This window comes from Theobroma cacao, chromosome 3 (genome assembly GCF_053813885.1).
Source record: "Theobroma cacao isolate CCN51 chromosome 3, ASM5381388v1, whole genome shotgun sequence".
Lineage (NCBI taxonomy): Eukaryota > Viridiplantae > Streptophyta > Magnoliopsida > Malvales > Malvaceae > Theobroma > Theobroma cacao.
This window is the reverse complement of record NC_142641.1, coordinates 33,492,348-33,517,314: the sequence shown is the minus strand read 5'-3', so window position 1 is coordinate 33,517,314 and position 24,967 is coordinate 33,492,348. Positions and strand designations below refer to the sequence as shown.

At 34.4% G+C, this 24,967-nt stretch overlaps 3 protein-coding genes and 1 long non-coding RNA gene across 5 annotated transcripts in view; 1 reads left to right on the top strand and 3 right to left on the bottom strand.

Annotated features, from left to right (window-relative positions):
- Positions 1-24,967, bottom strand: part of LOC148763747 (uncharacterized) — a 58,299-nt gene that overhangs the window by 21,497 nt on the left and 11,835 nt on the right. The window lies entirely within an intron of this gene.
- Positions 5,697-9,886, bottom strand: HSP101 (heat shock protein 101). Its single transcript, XM_007037482.3, has 7 exons — positions 9,712-9,886; positions 8,007-9,180; positions 7,684-7,865; positions 6,978-7,600; positions 6,609-6,888; positions 6,293-6,490; positions 5,697-6,203 (listed from the first exon to the last, which is right to left on the bottom strand). Exons 2-7 carry the CDS (start codon positions 9,154-9,156, stop codon positions 5,901-5,903), a joined length of 2,736 nt encoding a protein of 911 aa, XP_007037544.2. The 5' UTR covers positions 9,157-9,180; positions 9,712-9,886; the 3' UTR covers positions 5,697-5,900.
- On the top strand, positions 11,819-15,004 carry LOC18604816 (Mitochondrial glycoprotein family protein). The gene is made up of 3 exons (XM_007037481.3): positions 11,819-12,200; positions 13,081-13,415; positions 14,564-15,004. The coding sequence occupies exons 1-3, from the start codon at positions 12,021-12,023 to the stop codon at positions 14,739-14,741; spliced, it is 693 nt and encodes a 230-aa protein (XP_007037543.2). The 5' UTR covers positions 11,819-12,020; the 3' UTR covers positions 14,742-15,004.
- Positions 16,042-24,121, bottom strand: VIP4 (leo1-like family protein). 2 transcript variants are annotated; one of them, XM_018118092.2, is made up of 12 exons: positions 23,845-24,121; positions 22,696-23,036; positions 22,308-22,440; positions 22,012-22,197; positions 21,684-21,860; positions 21,224-21,355; positions 19,312-19,491; positions 19,095-19,226; positions 18,773-18,877; positions 18,430-18,681; positions 17,226-17,383; positions 16,042-16,328 (listed from the first exon to the last, which is right to left on the bottom strand). In XM_018118092.2, the coding sequence occupies exons 1-11, from the start codon at positions 23,956-23,958 to the stop codon at positions 17,249-17,251; spliced, it is 1,887 nt and encodes a 628-aa protein (XP_017973581.2). In that variant the 5' UTR covers positions 23,959-24,121; the 3' UTR covers positions 16,042-16,328; positions 17,226-17,248. The 2 variants fall into 2 exon arrangements, with proteins under 2 accessions (XP_017973581.2, XP_017973580.2); XM_018118091.2 differs by having other exon boundaries at positions 18,430-18,687; positions 23,845-24,120.

The following is a 24,967-nucleotide window of genomic DNA, read 5'->3' as shown; positions in this document are numbered from 1 at the left end:
GAAAGGATTGGGCCAGTGGCTTACAGACTTGAATTACCCCTAGAGTTAGAACGGATTCATAATGTCTTCCATGTCTCGATGTTGAAAAAGTATGTTCCCGATCCCTCTCACATTTTAGAGACACTTCCCATTGAGTTGCATGAGGATTTGAAGTTCGAGGTGCAGCCTGTACATATTCTAGATCGAAAGGATCGAGTGTTAAGGAACAAGAGCATTCCAATGGTGAAAGTATTATGGAAGAATGCTCAAATGGAGGAGATGACATGGGAAGCCGAGGGCCAGATGAAAAACCAATATCCACATCTTTTCTTCGAATCCAGTAAGTGAAATTTTGAGGTCAAAATTTTATTTTAAGGGGGGTAGTGCTGTAAAGCCTGACCTTATAAAATACTATTCATGACATACATGTGATGATAGCATGATTGCATACTAGGAGAGTCCCGAAAAATTTACAAAAATCGGTATTGTACCTAAAGGTACAACAAAGTTGATTTAATCCTTGAACTAGATCAAATAGGAATTTTAAGGTGAGATTAAGAGCGTCACAGTCCAAGGATGACTCAAAATGGTAATTCGGAGTTTGAGGATCAATTTGGAGTCAAATCGAAATTTTCACTATCTAGGAGCAAAATGATCATTTGCCACCTAGGGACAAAATGAAAATTTTAAAAAAGATTTATTTGGCCCCATTTGACTTATTGGAGTATAATTTGACTTATTGGAGTATGATTTGAGGTTTAGAAGTGAAAAATTTTAATTTCGGTATAATTTGGAGTATAGGGGTAAAATGGTAATTTTGCCACTCTAGGGGCAAAATTGTAATTTTCCACCTCTAGGATATTTTTTTCAGCACATGGTCTTCCTTTATCCTCATTTTTGACCTTTGACTAATCATGTGGTGGAGATAAAATGTTTAAATTTTTAAAATTTTAAAAATAGACCAATAAGAAAATGTCATGTGTCAAGCTTAGGATAATTTAATATTTAACTTAAAATCAGCATAAATCAGCCCATTACTCTCCAAATATTCGGCCAAGCAAGGAAGAGAGAGAAAGAGAGGAAGAACAAACCCTAGGTGAGGAATTTCAAGAGAAAAAGTGTGGAAAATCAAGGAAAACAAGTGAAAAAGGTAGGATTTTTCAACTTAAGCTTGAAATCTATTTTCCTTGAGCATTTCTCCATACTTTCCATGCTTAAATTACATGTTTTCATGATGAATTGATGGCTGATCAAAATGGGTAGGAGAGAGAAAGTTGTTAGATTAATTTGATTTTAAGTTATGTTAGTGTTTTTAGTTAGTTTAGCATATTTAGAAACAAATCAACAAGAAAAGAATTTTTTTTCTCCCACAACCATTAATGGCCGAATTTACCATGTATGAGTGAGGATGAGTTTGATTTTTATTCTAGGAGAATTGGTTAAGAAATGATGAATTATGAGCCTAGAAAAATAATGAGAATTTTCGTAGCAAAAATACGAATTTTTACCCACTAGGGGTATTTTCGTAATTTGCTATCGAGACTGATAATTTGCACCACACTGAGGGACATTAAGTCAATTTGGGTGCAATTGAGGTATATAAACTGAAAAAATTAATTTGGGATTAAATTGGACGCGTTAGTAATTTAATCGGGTGATAAGACGAATTAGGCCAATACCGAGTTTAGATGTTATCAGTGCATTTTTGCATTCCATATTATGCATTAATAGTCTAAATTAGTTTAATTTCAATTTAGTACCATTGTAGTGAATTTCTCGATTTTGTACTGTGTTAAGGTGGTGAGTCCTCCGATAAAGGCAAGGAAATTGCATTCGAGGACTAGTAGACAGAGTGCGTCGAAAGTCTGCATTCTAGACATTGTGAGTAAACTTACTGTCATTTTAATTATCTAGGGTGGTTTTTAGGGGATTTCATGAATTCTATTGAAAAAGGAATTTAAAAAGGTAAATTTTCATGTTTTATAAATAAATGTGTTTCAATGAAATTAAATTATAAATTGTTTTGAAATTAATAATGATTTTGAAAAATAGAGTACACGGAGATTGTTAATTGTGGCAATTTGATTGTTTAAATTGATTGGCTTATGATAAATCGGGCATGATTGGCTAGTTGGCAATTGTATTGAAATACGAATTGTTTGGTTGCCTTGAAAGACTGCGAATTACAAAATTGCCATATCATGTTATTGAGTTTTATTGTATGGTGAATTATATATTAATTAATCACTGCAGTAGGGGGTTTCTGTGGACCAGCCTTTTAGAGGGGCACGGTAAACCCCATTATATTCTTACCTCGAATGGAGAGGCGCGTAGGGTATCTCCTAGGGTCAAGCTTAGGGTTCATTTCACGCCAAACCACCACGTGAGGGGGAACTCAGCCAACGCCAAGGAATGGCTATGTTTTTAAAACAAAAACATGATTTATGTGAAATGTAGATTTTAATAGCCTTGGCGGTCTCGGTAGGATGCCTCGGCCAAGGTGTCCCTGAAAATGGATTTATGGCACAAGCCTAGTTTTTATGAAATTCATAAGCCTCTTTACATATTTTAAATGAAATGTATTCTAATGCTGTGACCCAGTTTACGATGATTTACTTTATTGTCTCCATGTACTCAACTTTAGATATTTGTGATGATGTCTGTTTACTCATTGAGATTTTATAATCTCACCACTCTCCTTTCCACCCATTTCAGGTTCAGTATAGGCTGTAGATAGCTGATCTCATCGAGGACTACCGTTGGATCTGCATTTTCCAAATCGTAAGTTCATAGTCCTCTTTACTTTTGTTTATTCGGGGGCCCTCTTGTTATTGTAAATTAAATTAAATATTTTGGCTTACTGTATTTCAGTATGTATAAATTTATTTAACTTTTACGCTATAAAAATTATTCACGTATAATTGTATAAATATTGTTTTATAAGAAAATAGAATATTTTACTTAATATTTCTTTTATTTTCTTATTATATTTAAATAACTGTAATTTCGTTTTAAATAAAGATTTTAGACTTTTAAACTCATTTTGAATATGAATTATGTGTTTTGTACTTGTATATTACGTTTTAACCAGTTTCGAAATTTTTGAGAAAAATGACCAAAATACCCCTATGAGACGAAAATTAATATTTTATTTGTTTTTAGTTGGAAACAGTTTAAAATCTTTTAGAACACGATATTTGACAATGGTTGCCCACAAGGGAAATGAAAAACTTATAGTAAAGCTTTGCGGGGTTTTGGGTTGACATTTAGGGCAATGAGTGTCTACCGGGACACCGCGGCGGTTGTCATGGGCTCGAGGGGAGTACCTGGTTGTGACACAATCGATCTCATAGATTGAAGTATATGAGATACTTGAGGATAACGTGTAGATGCTTGTTAAAGAATAAGTTCACTGAACATGACTCGCTATGAGAACTCCATTTGGTATTTCACTCAAGTGTCTAAAGAAAATGTTCTCATGTGATAGTCGTGCAATTATTCCTTGGACTTGAGACACCAGGTCATCTTGTATGGTGAATGACATACTTTGATTTTACTCCTACGAGTTTGGAAGCAACCAGATGCCTAAATAGGGTGTTTTTGGGTATGTCATGAAGCATACGAGGGTGAATGGGTGGTTGAGAGAGGATTCATCACCCCAAGTGATATGAGGGGATGTATCTCACTTGTTCTCAATTATTGATTAACTTGTATAAAGTCTTTGGGCAAAGCATGATGAATTTGAGGAAAGTTAGTTTTCTAAATTCATAAGGTTAGTCATGAATTATGGGAACTAATATGGAATGTTATAAGTAGACACTGAGTCATTTTTAATGACATATCTGGGATATTTGATGAAAGAACCGTATTGCACTGAGAGGCTTATCACTGAAGGGCTTTGTCTAATTCTTTAATTGACTCTCTAACATTTGGGTGGTCATGATGTATTGTTAGATGCCGCTCATGATCTATAAATATAAATTAATTATCAAATTGATATTTGATTATGATTTATATTTATTGACAACATGTTAGAAGCCTAATGGGTTACACACATTAAGTGACATGATTGAGATTAAATAAAGATAATTAATTAAATTAGACTTAATTGAAAGAGACCAAAGTAAAGTGAGAAATTAATTAAGTTTTCAGAGACTTAATTAAATTAAAATACAACTGTTGTATTTAGGGTTACAAATTAGTTTGGCTATATAAATATATTATATTAGCAAACTAGAACTTGAAGCCTCAAAATCACTTATCAGCTGTTTCATAAAATAAGAAAAGAAAAATAGTTTTCTTTGTTTGACAAAAATAAAATTCAGCAAGAATTTTTGGTCCTTTTGTTTTAGAAACAATACTTGCTAACACAAGTAAAAATTCTACCTTTGAGAATGTCTTATTTAGAAGCCAAACACTTGGGTGGTTAAAGATTTGACAAATCCTAAAAGTGAAAAAGCAAAGATTTGGATTTAATTGGCTCTTAATTACGATATCCATAGTAAGGTATGTAACTCTTAAACTTATGAGTGTTCATTATTAATTTAAAAGTTACATGAAAAACACAAACATTGATATTGTAGGATTCGACTTTTTTTTATTAAATATTATTTTATTTTTTCGCTGCGTTACTATTTTTAATTATTGATTATTTTCATGTTTGAGCATGAGGTCGAATCCTAGCAGTAAATCCTATTATATTCCGTTGTATATCAATCAAATAATGAGAAAAAAATTATTTAGTTTCGAGACTTAATTATTTTCAAAATTTTCTTTTAATTACTATCAAATTAAATTTAATTAATTTATATTCTATTCAATGACATTATAAATTTAAATATTTAAATTTATTTATTTCAATATGAATTTGACAAATATTTATTATTTCATTTTTTTATATTCAAACAATGCATTTATTAATTTATTTGCTCATCATTTTTTTAATAGGATTCGATCAACGGATGATTATGGACATTTATTAATTTAAGTTAATATTCTATTTTAAGAAATGTTTTTCATTTAATGCACTATTCTCATCAAATTAAAGAACAAACAATACATAAGTTTATAAGAATTTTTTTGTATGAATATCATGGTAATGAGCGTCTATAAACGCTTTTTAACATTTGTCTGTTGAAGGTTACTGTTATTTAGTTTCATACATTAAAATATTAAATTAAGAAATGATGACTTAAGAAAAAACATGCATTTTGAGGCGAGAATATGCTTAGAAATGTTTTTTGTTTTATAAAATGACATATATCAGTAACAATTATCAAGTAATTTTTAACAAAAATCTTTTAAGTCTGGATACAGAATTCTCCAAGACAAGAAAGATTTCCAGAGGAGGTGGGCTATAGGTAGCCAGTACAAGGTAATGAGTAATGCAGGAAACGAATTAGGAACATGGTCGCGACTCCAAAAGAGAAGAATTTTGTACGGAGGGTTTGTCATAATGCTGTGGCTTCTAGGCTCAGGATACAACTCTGAACCCAGAAAGGACGGTTTTTATTGCTTTGGGAAAGGGTGGGATGATAATTGCAACTTCTATAACACTTAAATGACAAAAATAGTTTTGTATCGAATTAGTAATATTAAATTTGAAAGATTAATTGACAAATATCTTTTATGACAGTATTTTTGAAGTAAACCCCTCCCTCCCCCACCCCCCCCCCCCCCCCAAAAAAAAAAGAAGGGGCAATGAGAAGTGGAATTAATTCTAGTGCAAACACATTGCTTTCCTCTCATATTCAATTTAGTAGAAAGAAAAAAAATTCGTTTTGTTACAAAATATTAAGTGTAAACGAAACCAAACCCATTGTAATTTTTACATTTAACAAAAGCCGAAATTGCAAAGAGGGTTGAGAACAACCCTCAACTATTCAAGCATTCAACATCAAGGATACACCCAAGCTCTAAGTTTACACGTCCATTTCATCATCTTCATCATCTATCTCTTCGATCTTCATTTTCTTCACAGCCTGTGCAGCGTCACTTCTTGTTTGCCCACTCGGGATTTGGATCAATACGTCTGACTTTTGTCCAGTGGTTGCATTGACTAGCCCTCCGTTCTTCTCCACCCGGTACACCAAGTCACTTCCATCTGGAGCTGCATCGATGTAAACGGTTGAGTTCTCATCAATCTCCTCCCTCACAAGCATCCTTGATAGCTCAGTCACAACCCTCTTCTCAAGCCATCTCCTAATAGGTCTTGCACCATATACCTATTCAGATAAAAGGAAACATCGTTATTAATCTGCAAAAACAGGGGTCAGAAAGAAATATATCCGGACTAGTATGTGATAATACTTACTGGATCATAACTCTCTGCTAATACGTAGTCCAATGCTGAATCTGTTACGGCCAATGCAATACCCCTCTCAGCAAGGCGGCTTGCAACCTCCTTCATTTGCAATCTAGCAACTTTCCTTAATTGATCATGTGAGAGAGGATCAAAAACGACAATCTCATCAAGCCTGTTCAGCAACTCTGGCCTAAAGTGCCGCCTTACCTGTCAAGCAAACCAAAAGACATTAGTATTAATGCTTCAAAATCCTAAGTTCAGCAGAAAACAAAAACATCATATGGCAAGGGGCTCTAGTATAAGAGAAATAGGCCCTTTTAAGTACCTCTTGCATTACTCGGTCACGAGCAACTTGCATGGAAGATTTCCCCATAAGTCCTGAGAGAAGATGCTCTGCTCCAAGATTTGAAGTCATGATAATCACTGTATTTCTGAAGTCAACAGTGCGGCCCTGGCCATCAGTTAACCTACCATCATCCAAAACTTGAAGGAGGGTGTTAAAGACAGAGATATGTGCCTTCTCCACTTCATCAAATAGTACAACACTGTATGGCCTCCGCCTCACAGCCTCTGTGAGTTGGCCACCTTCCTCATGTCCAACGTACCTGCAACATGAACAAGAGAGCATGTAAGCTACTATTATGCAACCCCATAAAATAGAAATGCAGCTAAATGTACAAGGAGAAACACATACCCAGGTGGTGCTCCAATAAGTCGAGCAACTGAATGTTGCTCCATATACTCAGACATGTCGATCCTTATCAGCAGATTCTCATCATCAAAGAGTTGTTCAGCTAGCGCCTTGGCAAGCTCTGTCTTACCAACACCAGTTGGACCCAAGAAAAGGAATGAGCCAGTTGGTTGTTGAGGCCTTCCTAATCCAGCTCTTGACCTCAAAACAGCCTCTGCAACAGCAGCAACAGCTTGGTCTTGTCCCACCACCCTCCGATGCAGCCTCTCTGCAAGTCCAATCAACCTCTCCTTATCATTCTGTCCAAGCCTTGTAACAGGAATGCCGGTCCAGCGGCTTACAACCTCTGCAATGTGTTCTGGCCCAACTGTCTCTGTTAACATTAAGTTTTCATCTGTGGTTCCTTCAAGCTGCGCTATTGCAGATTCCACATCCTGTATTGCTCCATATCGCAAATCAGCAGCTCTTGCCAAATCATATCTCCTCTCTGCCTCCTGCAAAGCAAACAATAGCTCTTCTCTCTTCTGCTTTAGTCGTCGAATCTCATCGATCCTTTCTTTTTCCTTTCTATATTTCATCATTAGAGGCTGAAGCTTGTCCCTCAAGTCATCAAGCTCTTTCCGGACCTAGATTGAAGAAACAAAAGTTAGATCCAATATAAGGGAGAAAACTAGGCAAAGCCATCATTTCTTTGAGATCCCATACTTACTTCCACAAGTCGAGCTTTGCTAGCCTTGTCCTTCTCCTTCTCCAAGGCATGGAGCTCAACTTCTAACTGCATTCTTTTTCTTTCAAGATTATCAATTTCTTCAGGCTGACTATCAAGCTGGACTCTCACATTCGCACAGGCTTCATCTACTAAATCAATTGCCTTATCAGGCAGATGCCTACCTGAAGAAATAGAAAAGTTTGTGCAAGTGAATATCAAATAGTCCTCAGCATAGAGAATAAAATTTCTAAATTCAAACAATGTTTAAATAAATATTAAAATTTACTTGCTAAATGAATTTGCAAAGCAGAACTAAGGCATACCAGTGATGTACCGACTTGATAGCTGTGCTGCCACTACCAGGGCACGATCCTGAATCCTAACACCATGGTGACCCTCATATTTCTCTTTCAGCCCTCGAAGGATGCTTATTGTATCAGCAACACTAGGCTCAGCCACATAAACTTGCTGGAACCTTCTCTCAAATGCAGCATCCTTTTCCACATACTTCCTATATTCCTCAAGAGTTGTAGCACCAATGCAGCGAAGCTGACCTCTAGCAAGCATAGGCTTAAAGAGATTAGCTGCATCCATGGAGCCCTCAGTTCGGCCAGCACCAAGTACTAGGTGGATTTCATCAATGAAGAGAATAACTTTGCCCTCAGCTTCCTCCACTTCTTTCAAGACTGCCTTTAACCTTTCCTCAAATTCTCCTCTGTATTTTGCTCCAGCAATCAATGCACCCATGTCCAACGCAATGACTTTCACATCGGCAAGATTGCTTGGAACGTCTCCTCTCACAATTCTTTGAGCCAAACCCTCGACCACAGCAGTCTTACCAACACCTGGCTCTCCAATAAGTACTGGGTTGTTCTTAGTTCTCCTCGAGAGAATCCTAATAACTCTTCTGATTTCCTCATCTCGGCCTATTACTGGATCAAGCTTCCCAGCCTGCTCCACAAGATCTCTCCCGTAAGTCTTGAGAGCTTGAAAAGTAGTGTCCCCGGAAGCGCTCTCTACCTTTTTCCCTTCCTTTCCTCTAAGCTTTTCAACCTCTGATTTCACTCTTGCTGGAGCAACCCCAGCTTCTTTCAACAAATCTGCAATTTGGGAATCCTCAAGAAGGCCTAAAATCAATTGATCAACAGCCAGATGGGTATCACCACGAGCCTTTTGTGCAGCTTGGGCACGACGAATCCCCTTAATAAGAGAAGTGCTTGCAGGAATTTCATCTGGGGGAGGAGTCTGTGATGGGAGCTTCTTCAAGGCCTGATTGAATACTCTATCTGCAGCCTGTGCAGCACTTTCACCTCCAGTATTGGAAATTGCTTGATAGTAGACTCCACTGGGATCAGATATTAAGGTAGCAGCAAGGTGGAGCGGAGTGAATTGGGCATGGCCATTGCTCATTGCAAGCTCATGAGCCCCAGCAAGAGCCTCATTAGTCTTGTGGGTAAACTTATCAGGATTCATGGTCCTTGATTGTTATAATAAAGTCTGCAAAAAATCCGCGATTCATACATCCATAAGTATTACTTATAGAACAATCCCAAAAGAAACTCATTCCAAAAAAACCATTCATTAATTATAAAACAAAACCTTGCCTCTATGAAGCAGAGGGCAGAAAATAACCTGATCAAAGAGAGCATGATATTTTCACATTGAAAAACTGAATCGAAGACTTTGAAAATGTAATATAATTTCAATGAACAATCAATTATGAAACAAACATTTGTTCCTTAATTAACCAAAGAAGCAGCTTGCAATGCAATTTTTGAGCAAACTGATTTCAAATTACTTAAAAAAAAAAGAAGGGAAACCCAACATTACGGTTGCCAACTCTTTGACATCAAACAAAAAGAACCGAAATATTAAAGAAAATAAAAAGAATCGCTTTGCTCCATACTCGATTCACAGCAACAGAAATGAGCCAGGAAAAAGAAGGAGAGAAAAGACAACTTCTTTCATAGAATTAAACACTTTTAAACACAGTTATATAAACATAACACGGAAGGGTTGTTTTCTTACCTAGTGATCGAAGTCGAAACGAAAATTGCAGGTGAAAACGGGAAAGAGCCTCTTTGCTTTGCTTCTTGTTTTTCCTTCTTTACGCGAGAGAATTGCTTGTTGTTATTCCTTGTTTACGCGAGGGAAGATTATCTTCGGTAATGTGATTTTCTCGTGTGTTGAGAGAACGAAAGATGCGAGGGAGGACGGAGGAAGTAAATGGGCTTTTGTTGAGCAAAAGAGAGAAGTCTGGAAACAAATGGAAGTTGCCACTAGAAACTACTAGAATCTTTTTCCTGAACTGCTGGTTTGATGAGCGGAACCTCCTCGTCTCATCTGGAAGAATTTAATGTCACTCGCCACATAAGAGATTGTCGTCTCACGCTCCTTCCCCGTTTTTTCCATTTAAATAAAAATATTAAAGTAAACATTTCTCTTTCTTTCCTTTATTAATCCATTAATAATAACATTAATAATTCTAGTTATATAAGTATACATATAGTTGCATTGCATCTGCAATCTGCATGCAAAAGATATTCTTTCTTAGTAACTACAAACAGTTAAACATCCTTTCTTTCTTTTCTATTCTTTAATAAATGTTGCAAGAGACAATTCATGAATTTATTTATCAAAAATAATTATATTAACCTATTAAATATTAAAGTCATAATATCGAAAAAGATCTCTAAATTATTAAAAAAAATTTAAATAATTTTTTATTTTTTTATTACGTTCAATCAAATCTCTATATTTTTATTTTAAGTTAAATAAATCTTTATAAATATTGATTGATTTATTCAAAATGTCATGTCATTCTATCTCACATAATACTGATGTGGAATTAATATGATATGTTGATCTATTATATAAAACATGATGACGTTATATGTTAATATATAATGATGATATATATATTTGGTATTTTTTATCATCAAAATTAGTATCATATAAACACTACATTAGTATAAAAATAATAAATAATTTGTTGATTAATAATAATTAATTATAAAAGTTTATTACTGTAAATAAAAATTTAAGTATTTAATTGAACATAATATAACAAACAATAATTTTTTATATTTTTTAAATAATTTAAAAAATTATATAAATATTATGTCAATGTTAAATATTATTAATATATTCGACAAGTGTATATTTCAAGTAACCAACATTTAACCCTTAATACCATGACTAATTAATTATAGATCTATTAAGATTCTTCTTTCCTTTTTTGGGTGTATGTTTTATTGATCAAAATATATGTGCTTTTCTTAAATTTTGATTTTTGAACCGTCGTGTAATGCAGAATGTTCCTTCCTCGTGGCGCCGCATCATATTGTACACGTGTTTCGCTCCCAATATGTGTTATTGTGGTCCATCACCTCTCTACAACACACCTTGATATACACGCGCTTTTTGGTCGGTGGTTTAATATTAAGAAACAAAAATTTGAAATACTTCTAAAAACATATTAACCAATATATTATTTTCTTTAAGCTACTTAAAGATATTGTACAAATATTATATATACATATTTGAATAATTTTTAACATGAAAAACACCATAATTCTATTTTAATTTTGTATTTAAGAAATTATTTGATTTGGGTTACATTTTGTTCAATATAATTTAGTTTATGTTCATGTTCAATTTAAAAATTTTAAAATAATTGTAGAGTAAGAAAAAGCATTTTTCATAGAGTAGTATTTTATTTACTATATTTTAAAAAAAGATAAAATATTTTCACCATTTTAATTTTTAATTATAATTTCACACAAATTTATTAATTTTTAAAATAAATAATGAAATTTAAAAATATAAACATCATTAATAAAAAATATTAAAAAATTAAAATTTTTTTAATTTTTTTTTCAAATAATGTGAACGATCTATAGTGCTCTTATTTGTTCGTTAACCGTCTCACTACAGGTGCTCCCCTTCGGTACGGTAGCACCCTTGGGAGCATCGATCCGGTGTTCCCTTCCTTGGAGCACCAGATGTGCTCCCCTCCCCACGAAAGCAGGAATTTTTTTTTTATAAAATAAAAAAATTTTAAATAAAAAATTATAATTTATATAAAAACAATTTTTAAAATTAATAAATTTATTTAAAATTATAATTAAAAATTAAGGAGTTACAGTATTTTACCTTGAAAAAGGGTTGGACTTCGACTCATATGCCATAGGCCATATCCCGAACGAAGCAAATTCGGGTTCGGATTTTTCCTTGACCCACCCGCTTCTGATCGCTGTTTTTCTCTTTAGATTTAGTTTGGTCTGCAACGCTGCGAAAACAGAAGCAGAAGGGAAAAGAAAGGAAAGACAGCAATAATGTGGAGAAGAGCGGTGACACTGACACAGAGCAAAGCGAGCCAATCGTGGCGGGCCATAGCAACAAGCAGCAGCAAATATGGCTCCACGTCGGCGTCAGCGGCGGCGGCCGTTGATTCACTCTTGCTCCGCTCCCTCAAAGACCACTATCTCGAAGTCTCCCGGATGACTCCGCCTCCTGTATGATTTTTTCTTCATCTCTCTAATATGTCGTTATCTGTTTTTTTTTTCTGGGTATCTGAATGATGTTTCAATATTTCTGTTAAACCCTTGTAAAACCCAGGGTGGTCAAATGCTGATGAATATATATGTACAAAAAAGTCTTTTTTTTTTTTTTGGGATGTTTGCATAGAACCCTGAACCTGAGTTTTCTTTTTTTGGCCAAACCCTGGGGTTTAGGGAGAGTTTTGGAGGGTTTTGTAGAGACATATATAAACATATAGTTCAGCTCATGGTTTGTATGAGTAAATGGTGGAAACACATATAAAACTAAGGTTATGCATTTTGTTGTCCATGAAAGTCAAATTATTAATATTTTAAAACTATTGTTCATTTTTATATTTTTATTTCCAAATGGTTTTTTTCTTTCTTTCTCTTAGGAGCAAAGGGCAAGTAAGCAAATTAACTACCAAAAGGGGAGCCTTGGTTTTGAACACCCATAATGTCTTATATACCCCATATGTTTTATCACAGAAAAATTATTTCTTTCAACATTTTTTCTTGTAATTCCTTTTTTAATAAAACAATTAGACCATACTTAGATATTTTTGGTTTCTTTTTAGGGTAAACAATAATGTGAATGAAGCACAAGATCTTTTATAATGGCTGCTTTTTGTGGTAGGAATCATCAATTGAAGATTCTATTGCTGCATGATAATATGATTGTGAGGTTTAGTTTCAGGCAGATTTTTGTTGTAATTCTAATGGGGCATATTGAAAGGACTTTCTGCTAGGGGGTGAATTCTGGCACTCATTGGTTTTGGTTTATATTTATGTACTTTGCGTTCATTTGATGTTTTAATCAGCTTGTGCAATGGTGTGATTCTATTAATGTTGACAGAAAGTGAGCCCTCCTTCACCATTTACTATTATCAAAGGTGCACTTGATTCTAATGGCCCAGTTCTCAAGCGAACCTATGGCAAGGAGGAAATTAGCATCTATGTAATGCGGTTGGCCAATATTATTCATGGTGAAGGCGATGATCCTGAGGAAGAGGATGGAATTAATCAGTTGTTCCTTCACGTAGATGTGTCAAAGCCTGGACAGGAAGACTCCTTACATTTTCTATGTGGATTGTATCCTGATGCTCTTGGGATCCACTCTGTTTCAATGAGGCCAAAGCTTGAGACTTCAGAGGATGTTGTTCAGTCTACATATAACGGCCCTGTTTTTGAGTAAGTTGTCAACTATTTGATATGTTAACTATTAAATTTGGTTATTTGATACTTCTTGATTGAATTTTCCTTATAAATTGTTGGGAAGAATGGTGTGTGAAATTATTAAAAGCGGATTTGAAATCATTGCTATGTGCCTCTGTGCATCTATTATTTTTCCCCATTATTTACATACAAAATGAAAGCATATATAATTAGGTAACCCCAACATCTGTTATCAATTTATCATCAAAGTTTAAAAAAAAAAAAGTTCAAATATTATAGAGTTTGAGCTTGAAAAGATAATTGAAATACTAAGCTTTCTCTAAGCAGTTTAATTCTATATGGCTAATCTATTTTAAACCAAAGAGTAGAGATGCTGCACAAGAATGTGGAATGATGGCTTTGGTGTGAGAAACATTTTTTTCTGGAAAATATAACAATCCAATATAATGCACATGAACCTGAGGAAAGAGACAGAAAGGAGGTGCAGTTCTGCTGTTCTTGGATGATACAGAGATAGATGCAGGATGAGCTGGAGGTGGTATTGATTTTCATGTTTGTTTATGCATAGGAGGCAGCATGGATGATTAAATTTATATCCAGCATCCTGCCAGGAGTGCATTTGACTTGTATAGATATTTGATTTTATAGGCGAAATGCTGAAACTCCAAGTAGGAGTTTTTGAAAAAGAGATGCACTGGGAAGCTAGATAGACAGATTAATGAAATTTTTAAATGGACAAAATATTCTTAATTTCAAAAAAATTTCTAATTTGACAGTGCTTTTTAAAATGTTCAACATCAACTGTGCTTTCTATTGAGCTCTAGCTGGGTGAAGCAGGCTTTCATATTAATTTTGATCTTCAAATTATTACTTGAAATAGTGAAGAACAAATTCTTTTCAAGTTACTAGGACCTGACATTTTTATGTAATGCTTCATATTTGCTTTTCATATAGCTTTGATTTACTTTAAAGCAGATTTCTTCATCAATGGAAGTGAATCAGGTGTGATCCACTTGAATTTCTTCATAGATGCTTGGCTGTCATTATATGGAGGCTAGATGAAGCTTATTTGCTTCTTTTCTGTTCATTTAATTGTTATTGCCTAACCTATTCTCCTTTCTTACATTTGTGTATTACAAAGCCATCTCTTTGTTGTTTGGCAGAGATCTCGATCAAAGGGTGAGGGATGCACTTCATAGTTTCATAGAAGAACGAGGGGTAAATGAGGGTCTCTTTCCATTTCTACAAGCATGGCTTTATGTGAAGGATCACCGGAATCTGATGCGTTGGTTCAAATCAGTAGGCACATTCATTAATGAGAAAAAGTCTACTGATGCATAACATTGAGTAGGTGGTTTTTATTTAAAAAAGAAAAAGAAAAAAGAGTGACGTATCTCTCCAAATGGTGAACAAATGAATCTTTCCTACTGGGGTAGATGATGAGTGGAAACTAGGTTTGTTACCGATTTAGTTTGCAAAGCAATGAGTGCAATCTTTCCGGTCGCTTTTTTATTTCATTTGGAGATATGATCTGTTTTAGGGTGTAATATAGCATTTTGTTGGTTTATTTATTTTGGTCCTAAGTACGTAGTATATTCTATTTCTCCCCGTATTTTATGGTTGCTTTTTACACGGTACAACTTTTTGAGATCTTTGGTTCCATGACGGGTAGGTACAAGCACTTTTGGTTTGTGTATTTGTGCTTATTGTGTGTTTCCGGTGGTGAGATTTGGCTGTTCAAGTTGTTAGCCAAGACCAACAGAATGTTGTGTATTTAAATCTATAAGGAAGAACCTTGATGGTTTGATTAATCATCATATATAGATGATGTGAATTTAATAATCATGTGGAGGGAAAATTGTTTCGGAAAATCGCACACAAGAAAATATGGTAAAATAAAATAAAGTACAGTTTTACCTTATTTTATTTACATTTTACATTTTTATCTTCCTAAATATGTATATTTTAGTTTGCGTTGGATTTAAACATAAACGTTGCCAAAGGCATCAAAATGGCTGGACAAAAACAAAGCTTTTCACTTGTAAATTGGCTCAAAAACTTTTTTGAATTCAACAATAAGAATCTAATAGATGTTTCAGTTTTTCACCACACCTGTCTATGAACGCATCATTTCATAATCACGGATCACCTACTTGATTCATTTGATTTAGTAATAGCACGAACACAAATGTAGAAAAAATAGGCAACACATGAAAATATTTTATTCCTCAAGCCCAAAGGAATAATTCCACTGAAAATAATGACCGCATCACACTTGCAAGGATTCATGTTGAACGGTATACAATACTCACCGTTACACTGCTCAAGCATTTTTGGGTCGCCATTATTCTCAATGATGTTACCCCAATTATAAAAAATGATAGTGATTATGAACATGTACTACTTATATGAGACTGAATAGTGATTTATCAGTTAACCCGCCAAAAGTGATGATAACAACAATGATAGACTTGACTGCACGCATATCTCATGGATGACAAAGACACGCAATATAAGTAGATCTGATTTTATTAGCACCAGCTTAAAACACTCCATTTGCATGTGAACCTTCAGGTTAAGTTCAAGACACCATGTTAATTGTCCAAGTCTAATGCGGTATTTCACATTATGAGAAAAAGAATAATCTGAGAAAACTAATCATTTGGGTTCACATTTCTCTCTCAAATTCACTTGCAACTTGTCTTCAGTACACCATACCGTACAAGAGGGGATGAAGAAAAGGTTATATAAACAATTTTAAAATTGAAAGAAAGGGGTAAAGAAAATAGGATTTAAACCTTAAGCTGCATCTAGTGTTTCCAGAACCCATAACTCAGAGAAAAGCATGTGGGATCAGCTCCACCATCCTACCCACAAACGACAATGTCTCACTTCAATTCATTCTCAGCTAGTTACAAGCTTTTTCCTCTGGACACAGAGCAACATCAATCAAGACTACGAATTATAATATATTTATCATTACGAAAATTAATCGTCATATTAACTAGACACAATACATCAGTGCTTGCTACGAAATTATTTGAAAATCCTTTCCGTCCACTAGATGTGTAACGATGCAATATTGCTGGAGTACAATGTAAGTTCCTCAAGTATTTAATGTAAGAATTGGCACATTGTACTGCTCCCCTGAATGCTACTTCTTAACTAAATTCCATTCACTTGTATTTTTCAATAATGAGATTACAGGAAAAACTAGACACAGTCATTCCCTAGCATGAAAGCAGTGAACAATATAGGAGCCACTGATAAAGTACTAGAGTTCTTTTTGTCTGGGGTTCACAACTATGATGTTAGTCATAAATGTTACAATAACCTTTTTGCTTCGATAATACCTTTATGAGAACAAAAAGAGCTCTTCTCTTATGGTTTTGGAAGAACAATTATACCTATTAATAGAAAATGCCGGTCATTGAAACTATGGAGATAGCAGCAGGTGCGGAAATGTTTTACAAACATTATGTTTCCAAAGCTTTTGAAAAAATGCAGTACAAAACAGCACCACTCCTGCTGCCCTCAACAACTATCACAATCGAGAGTCCATTTAATCTAATTTAAACTAATAATTCCAATATTTTATGAACTAGCTAATACTAGAATCAGGGGCAACAGGGTATGTCAGAACAAGTAGTTTAGCCAACATCTCTCCAGAGACTTGTGAACCTGACTTAGATGTGAGAATTTGTCTAAGCATGCTTAAACTATCACGTACTCATAGTAATTCAAAATAATTTAGAATAAAACAATCGAAGGTAAGTTAGAATTATATAATTCGAATGACTTGAAAAGAAAGAAAGAGAGACCTACTCTTATCCTGTCTGTGGCATGTTTCATTCCTCGTCACTATCATAAACAACTGCCATGCGACGATGGGTTGGAGCTTTTCTAGGAGGTGAGTCCTCATCTGACTCAATTCCCTTGCGCTTCATGATGCCAACAGACTCCTTCACCTTTTGTCTAGGTTCCTGAAAAAAAATCAAGGGAAAAAAAATTCATAAAATTCTTAACACTACATTATCGATGGGGAAAATTATTGCCCGGTTTACATGTCATGCTTCTGCATAACAAGCAGTATTATTTTCATCTAAAAGATACAAAAATAAGGAGGGAGAGTGGTTCAACCATAGCAACCTCTATGAATGACAACTTAAAGCAAGTCAAAAGGCTAAGATCTGTTGATCATGTTCTGTTGCATGTATGCTCCATCTCAAGGACATTGACATTTCATTATTCACCATTTTCCAATCCAATCACAGACAGTTAAATATCATTCAACAACTTAAATAGACATAGTAGCACTTTCAGATACCCCAGCAAAGTCCAGCCTTCCAGCCATGTTAAACACACATGCTTAAAAATTTTCACCCTTCCACTCAAAATAGTTGGTACCACCATAGTGGTATTAAAGGGAAACAGAGACGCACCAAATTGTTGTATCTCCAAAGAAGCCATGCAAGCACATGTAAATATATACAAAGCCATTGATCATGTCTAAAAAATCTAAAGAGAGTTTCTAATAGCATCATGTCTAAAAGCCTGAAGAAACACCTCATCTTTAAAGGAATATATATCGTTCAGCTAAAAACCATAATGCAATTATCTAGACTGATAGGAAGCAGAAGAGAATATTCTTTAAAACTTCTAAGTATGGGATTCAAAATCCATGACATACGTGGGAATTAAAATGAGAGATGACAACTATCAGAAAAACTAGGCATGTTGAGATATCAATAAAATTAATCAGCATAGTGAATTGCGGAACCATCAATTTACACAAGCAGAGGCTATTTGAACTTTTTTAGTCATTCACTTAGAGGAGCTATCTAAATCAGTAAACTCTTAAAAATTATGGAGTACTGATATCAATGGCATACAAAAATATTTTCTGCTGCAGATGCAGGAATGAAGAGCACCATCTGAATGCCTTTCAGATAGGGCACCATGTGAACTTTACACGCTCAAACATAAAGCATGGAAAATTTGTTGAAGAAAAAAGGTAATAAAAAAATACCGCAGCTTCTTCTTCCTCCTCCTCTGAGGCTCTGTTAGCATCTACCTCGTCATCACGCTCTTCCTCTTCCTCTTCGTCCTCTTCGTCATATTCCGGCTCTTCATCCTCAATCTTTTTGTGCGGAGACCTCTCATCTTCCTCCCCTTCAGTTTCATACTCAGACTCCTCTCTGTCACTTTCAGAGAAATCAATAGGCCGCCGAGATGATTTAACATCTGACAAGGATGACTTGCGAGGGATGTCCCTATAACCCTGTGACTGGTAATCACAAAATAAATAAATGAAAACATCTGAGAACCAAATTGCAATGAGAAAATTTCTCTAGGAGTAACAGTGAAAACACCTTTTTGGCATTCATAATGCGTTTTTCTGCCCGAGCTTCTACTTCCAGGTCTTCCTCAAAGCGGCGACGAGAGCGACGAGAATCATTATAATCCATTTCATCATCCTGACAAAATATAGTTGAAAATCAACACATCCTATTCAGCTTATCATGTATGAATAAAGGATATGTAAAAGGAATAAGTACACATGCTCAGAAAATAAAGACTATGGCAAGTTCACTAAAAAAAATAGGAGCCAATTATTCAAATAAGCAATAAAGAAACATAAAGCATCAAAAATATAAGACATTCACAAACTAACAGCAAAGGAAAAATTCAGACCTCATCAAGAGCACCCTCCAAATACCCAGTTGAAAGTTGACGCTTTCTTTCCACAGTTTGTGTATACTTTCGGTTCACCTTTTCTCTCTTGCGATTCAAAAGTACGTTAGCTCTAATGGTTTGATTTTCAGCCTGCAAAATCATAAGAACAAGAACATTGGAAATTCATGTCAATGAGCAACCTCACACGGCAATTTTAACATAAGCAACTAGTTACCTTCTCTTTTTCCTCCTTTTCCCTTTCAGGATCAATGTCAGTAATGCAGTTCTTAACCTTATAGACTTTTTTATGACGTGAATCAACAAGAGCAGTCAATAGCCGATGAGAATTTGATGACAACGATGATGGCATAAATCTCATCTTCCTTAAAATTCTTCCTTGAGATTGAAGAATTCCCTGCAATTATAACAATTATGAAGCAGTTTCTATGTCCAGTTCAGATGCATTGTTACAAAAAAATAATAATAATAATAACAGAAACAGCAACAGCCTCAAGATGAAAAAGTTAAATGAGATTTCTTGGCAGAGCCAGCCTTTGAAAGTGGAAGCTCAAAATCAAATGCCCATACCATGAATTGCATCAAATGAGCACATAGTAGCCTAAAAAATTCAAGGTTCTGAGGCCAAATTCTATTCCTTGTGTACTAAATAAAAAAAAAAACTGCAGCAACCTTCCCCAAAAAAAGATAGATGTGATTCCTGGAATTGCAATAGTATGTAGGTGGAAGTTGACTAAAATCTTTCAGACCCCCTAAGTTCCCCTAAATATTACACATACACATACATGCGCACAAATATCAAGTTCAAAGAATGGAAATTAAAAAAAAAAAAAGAGCATCTCCACCTGAGTACGGCAGTTCTTATTGAACTATTAGCAATATTTGTAATTGAAGTCCATATGCCAATTAATAGGAATTGTCAAAAACAAAGAAACCAGAGAAGATAAATCTCATGTATAAGACAATGTACAGAAAGAAATATCAGTAGCAATGGCATTCCATATGCCACATTCTTTTATTCTCCATTTTTAAATCATTCCATGTTGATCAATGAACCTTTGTTTCTATAGAGTCTAGGAGGCTTTTCAAGTAACTTAGTCTAAGAAGGCAGGAGCTCTACTTAAGTGTGATGAGAGGTAAACCTGGCAATTTTGGACACGACACGAGAAGACACAGGTTAAACAGGTTTTGTGTTTACCCTTAACGTGTTTCGTGTCTAATCGTGTCTGACACGTTAAGACACGAAAATTTTAGTGTCAGACACGACAAACACGTTTAAAACACGTTTACTTAATCGTGTTATCGTGTTTAAACGTGTATACATGATACGTTTATTAACCTATTAAACATTAATAGTTAAACTATTTTAACTTTATATAAATAATTTTTAATAATTATTTGAAGTGTATTTTAACCTTATATATAATAATGAATTTTATGTATGTTATTTATATTAAATTTTATTATATTTGATGTTATTATTATTTTTTTTGTTATAATTATTTTTATAATTATAGATTTTAAATTTAAATAATAAAATTATATTTAATTATAAATATTTTTATTTAATCGTGTTAAACATCTTAATCGTGTTAATCGTGTTAAACGTGTTAATCGTGTTAAACGTGTTAATCGTGTTAAATGTATTATTAATCGTGTCGTGTCGTATATTGACACGTTTAATAATCGTGTAAAACGTGTTAATCGTGTCGTATCGTGTTACACGTGTATTAAACGTATACGTGTACGTGTTTTAAATTTAAGACACGAATATTAAACGTGTCGTGTTCGTGTTTAGCCTTAACGTGTTTCGTGTATGACACGTTTAAGACACGAAAACACGAATTGCAAGGTCTAATGAGAGGCCAGTTCCAATTCACAATTATGATCTTGTGGATCACTAGATGCACAGAAAAATGACAACAGATCACCCTCAATTACCAATGAGGAACTTTTCTTTTTCTTTTAATCCAAGTTTGTGAAAGAAAAACAAGAGATATATGATCTTGAGTTTTTTATCAATCCATTACACAATCTAGACAGCTTTGGCTGGGAAATGAATGGAACTAAAAGGATTCAAGATATTATTTACTAAAATAAATAATGTCAAACAGGGGGATGGAGGTCACCTTTCCATGTCTGAGAAAAAGATGTGATTGATCATGCTGTGCCTCTTGCACTGATATGTCAAGAACTTCATTGCCAATTAACAACTGTAAACTCCCATCTGACCATCTCACAAAGCGTGCATTGCTTTCATACTACACACAACAGAGGAAACATAAGAGCCCTGCTTGTTTAACAAACAAACAAATATATATATATAGAAACTGACAGATTGACAACAAACCACAAAATTATTTTGGAAATTAAATTTAAACAGAAAATAGAATTTTTTTTTTAAAATATTTAACTATTGTAATGGCAAACAATCACCCTACTCACAAGGTCCTTAATGAATTCGTAACCATCCCAAACTTACAGCACATATCAAAAGCACATACATGCAATAAATAGATCTACATTATTTTCCAGCATGCTCAAATCAAATCGTTGAAAATAAGGGGAAGGAGGAGGGAATTTACTCACTGATGCCGTGCCATCTTTATTTCTAATAGTCCTCCAACGCACAATATTGTTTTCCAACCGTATACGTTTTTTTGATCCAGATTCATCCGTCACAAATGTATCTTCCTCCACATATGTCTTGGGATCAAATGGTTTTGGGTCAATGCCCATTATATTAGAAACTTTGATCATGTTCATCTGCAAAAGAACAACTAACGTATAAACTCTGGCCTCAAGTCAAAATGTTGTCAAGTCAACTGCTTAAAGTAACTATAAGAAGTCACCATTTAAATGAAGCTAGGTTAGATTCTTTTCAAGAGGGGGGGAAAAGCATGAGAAGAAGATAAACCTTGGTTGGATGAGCTGGACCCTGACGCAATGGAACCTCTAGCTCCAATGGGGGGCCAACTGGCTTCTCCTTTTGTTTCACCTCAACATGCTCGTCATCCGACTCGTAATGAGCATCTTCATCATGCACCATATCTTCAGGTCTTGGACTCTTTCCAAAGCTCCCTTCCTCTTCCATAGGAGATCTCTAAGAGACAAAACCATTTATGTCATCCTTATAACCATGACTGCATGGCAGCCTGAAAGTACCATAAAAGCAAAAATATTACTATATCCCTTCTGACATTTGATACTCACATTTTCATCTTGTTCTATTTCATGTCGAACTGCATATTCTTCAGCTTCTTCATCATCAGAATCACCAAATACATCACGAATTTCAGCAGCTGAATGTGAAAGGTGATTCTGATCCTTCTCCCCCAGTGATTTACTGCCATTAAGCCAAATTTAGCAAAATTGTAAGTACAGCTCATTATGAACAAGAATGCATTTAAAGAATCATTATCATATGATGTTGTGCATCAATTTATTTCTTTCAGTTTTGGCAAAAATACAGACTGACCGCATTTAGAAAACTAGTAATACAATGAAAAAGAATACAGGGTGCAACGAGAAAGACAAACACAAGGAGACACAGGCACACACACACAGAGCATGAGACTGAGTAAGAGATATAGTAGGTCACCTTGGACTTATGGCTTGATCAACCTCCTCATCTTCATTATCAGGATAATGGTTTTCCTCAGACCTCTCTGACCCACTTTCAATTACATCCCTTCTCCGGCTTGTCACTACCCTCTGACCATATTCTTCCTTATCATCACTATCTGTATCTTTTGCCTCACTTTCTTCCCTTTGATCGCCAATATCTACTTCTTGGGAACTTTGTTCTCTTTCCCCCTCACTTTCTCCAGGATCAGGTTCTACATCACGTATGTCACCATCACTCTCCACTTCTGCCTCATCATGCCCCTCCACTTCAGCTTCACCTTCACCCTCAGGCTCCATTGCACCCTCAGCTTCATCCTATATACAAAATCATCAAATGGGTTAATTTCAAGCAATTCTTCGCAAACTAGGACCAACTATCCTTAGGCTTGTTACATCTTTCTTTCTTCACATTTAACCCAGCAAATAACTCCTCAACAACAGCAAGCATCTAGGCGAACTAGGATCAACTACACTGAAGCTTTCATATTCCGTTTTCATCCCAAAAAGGAATGGTGGGGGGGGGGGGGGGGGGGGGAGCACTAAACTGGCACAAAATTATCAATTTTATCACTTTGTAAACAACAATTTACTTTTAGAACAAAATCCACCTCTAACTAATCGTATTGGGCTTACTTGCGCCACATTAAGAATGATTTCAGAATAAAATTGGTATTCAAAATATGAATTCCATAATCAAAGGTTAACTAATTCTAGTCAAACTTCTAAGAAATTAAATTTGAAAAAGAAAAAGATAAGATGAGCTGCTAGACATAATCTTCAAAACTTTAATTCGCAGCTTTAGATGAACCTAAGTACAGAAAATCAGCCATACAACAATGATCAACTTAGTCGAACTAAGCTTTGCATTATCCAAACAAAATCAATCCAAAAAGACAGTATTAACAATGAGGCTAGAATCCATCCTCTAAATTACAAAATTCCTCGAACCAAATCAATCAGTTACGTAACAAAACCTAATTAAAATAATTATTAAATCGATTAACAATTTAAAAAGCACATAATTATCAAACAGATAGCACCGAGCTTGGGAAAAAAATAACCTAGCGATTAAAAACTTAAAAAAAAAAGAATGCTATAAAAAGAGAGAGAAAGTAAAAAATACAGAAGCGTAATTAGGGTGAGGGTTGGATTCGTGTTCAGAATCAATCTCTTCCTCTTCCTCCGACTGATCGCCGAAGAGGTTTTGCATCATCTGGTGCCTCTTCTCCTCCCCCATCGCTCGCTCTCTCTCTCTCGGTGATTGAATGGATTCCTACTGAAACGAACAGCTGCGCTCTTTCTTGCTCGACAGTCGACAACAAGTTAGTTTATTTTTTCCTTTGAAAAAAAAAGCAATTGCGTAAAACCTTTTGGTACTGATAGATCTGCGGCCATTTATAGCCACTGGGTTTCGGCTTACTATTTAAAGTTTAAACCAGCATATTTGACACGTCAATCGTTCTCCGGGTGCCAGCGACCGATGGGTCCCACTCCTCGCTTTGAGTTTCGAAATTAGAAATAAAAATGGAAGTTTATAACTTATTAATATATAAAGAAGTGATTTATTTAGTAGATATTTATATGCAAAACTTTTTTACGGTTCTTAAAGAAAGGAAAATTTTCTGTTAATTAACGATGTAAACAGGTAATTAGTAATCGATTATCCATGTTCGGATATTACTTTTAGAGGTTATTTAGTTTAGTTTTTTTAGTTGAAAAGTTATTATTAAGTTTTTATACAAAATAATAATTTTTAAAATTAAGTTAAAATTGTTTGATAAGCTATTTGGTAAAATAAAATATATAAATTCTAATTTTGATTAAAATTATCATAAATGATATTTATATCATCTTCAATCACTCAATAAATTAAAACGAAATAAGTTTGTTTCAAATTTATATACTATTTTAGATATTAAAACAAAAAAAATCTATATAGAAGTGGAATAACTCTCAAATTTTGTATAATAGTAATAATATTAAATTTGTATTAATCTAGTAAATAATCGGACCATGATGCTTGAATTTCAAAAAAAAAAGAAAAAAAAAGAATTATTTATGTGACATTAAAATCCTTTCTAGTGAAAAAGAGATAAAACTTTTTAAGTTTTGAATTTTTGGTCTTTTTTTCTCTTAATTTTTGTAAGAACAAAAAAATTTTAGATTTTGCGATTCTGTAGTTTTTTGTTTTTTTCTATTTTTTTTCTAGTAATCTTTGTAGAGAGAGAGAGAGAGAGAGAGAGGTA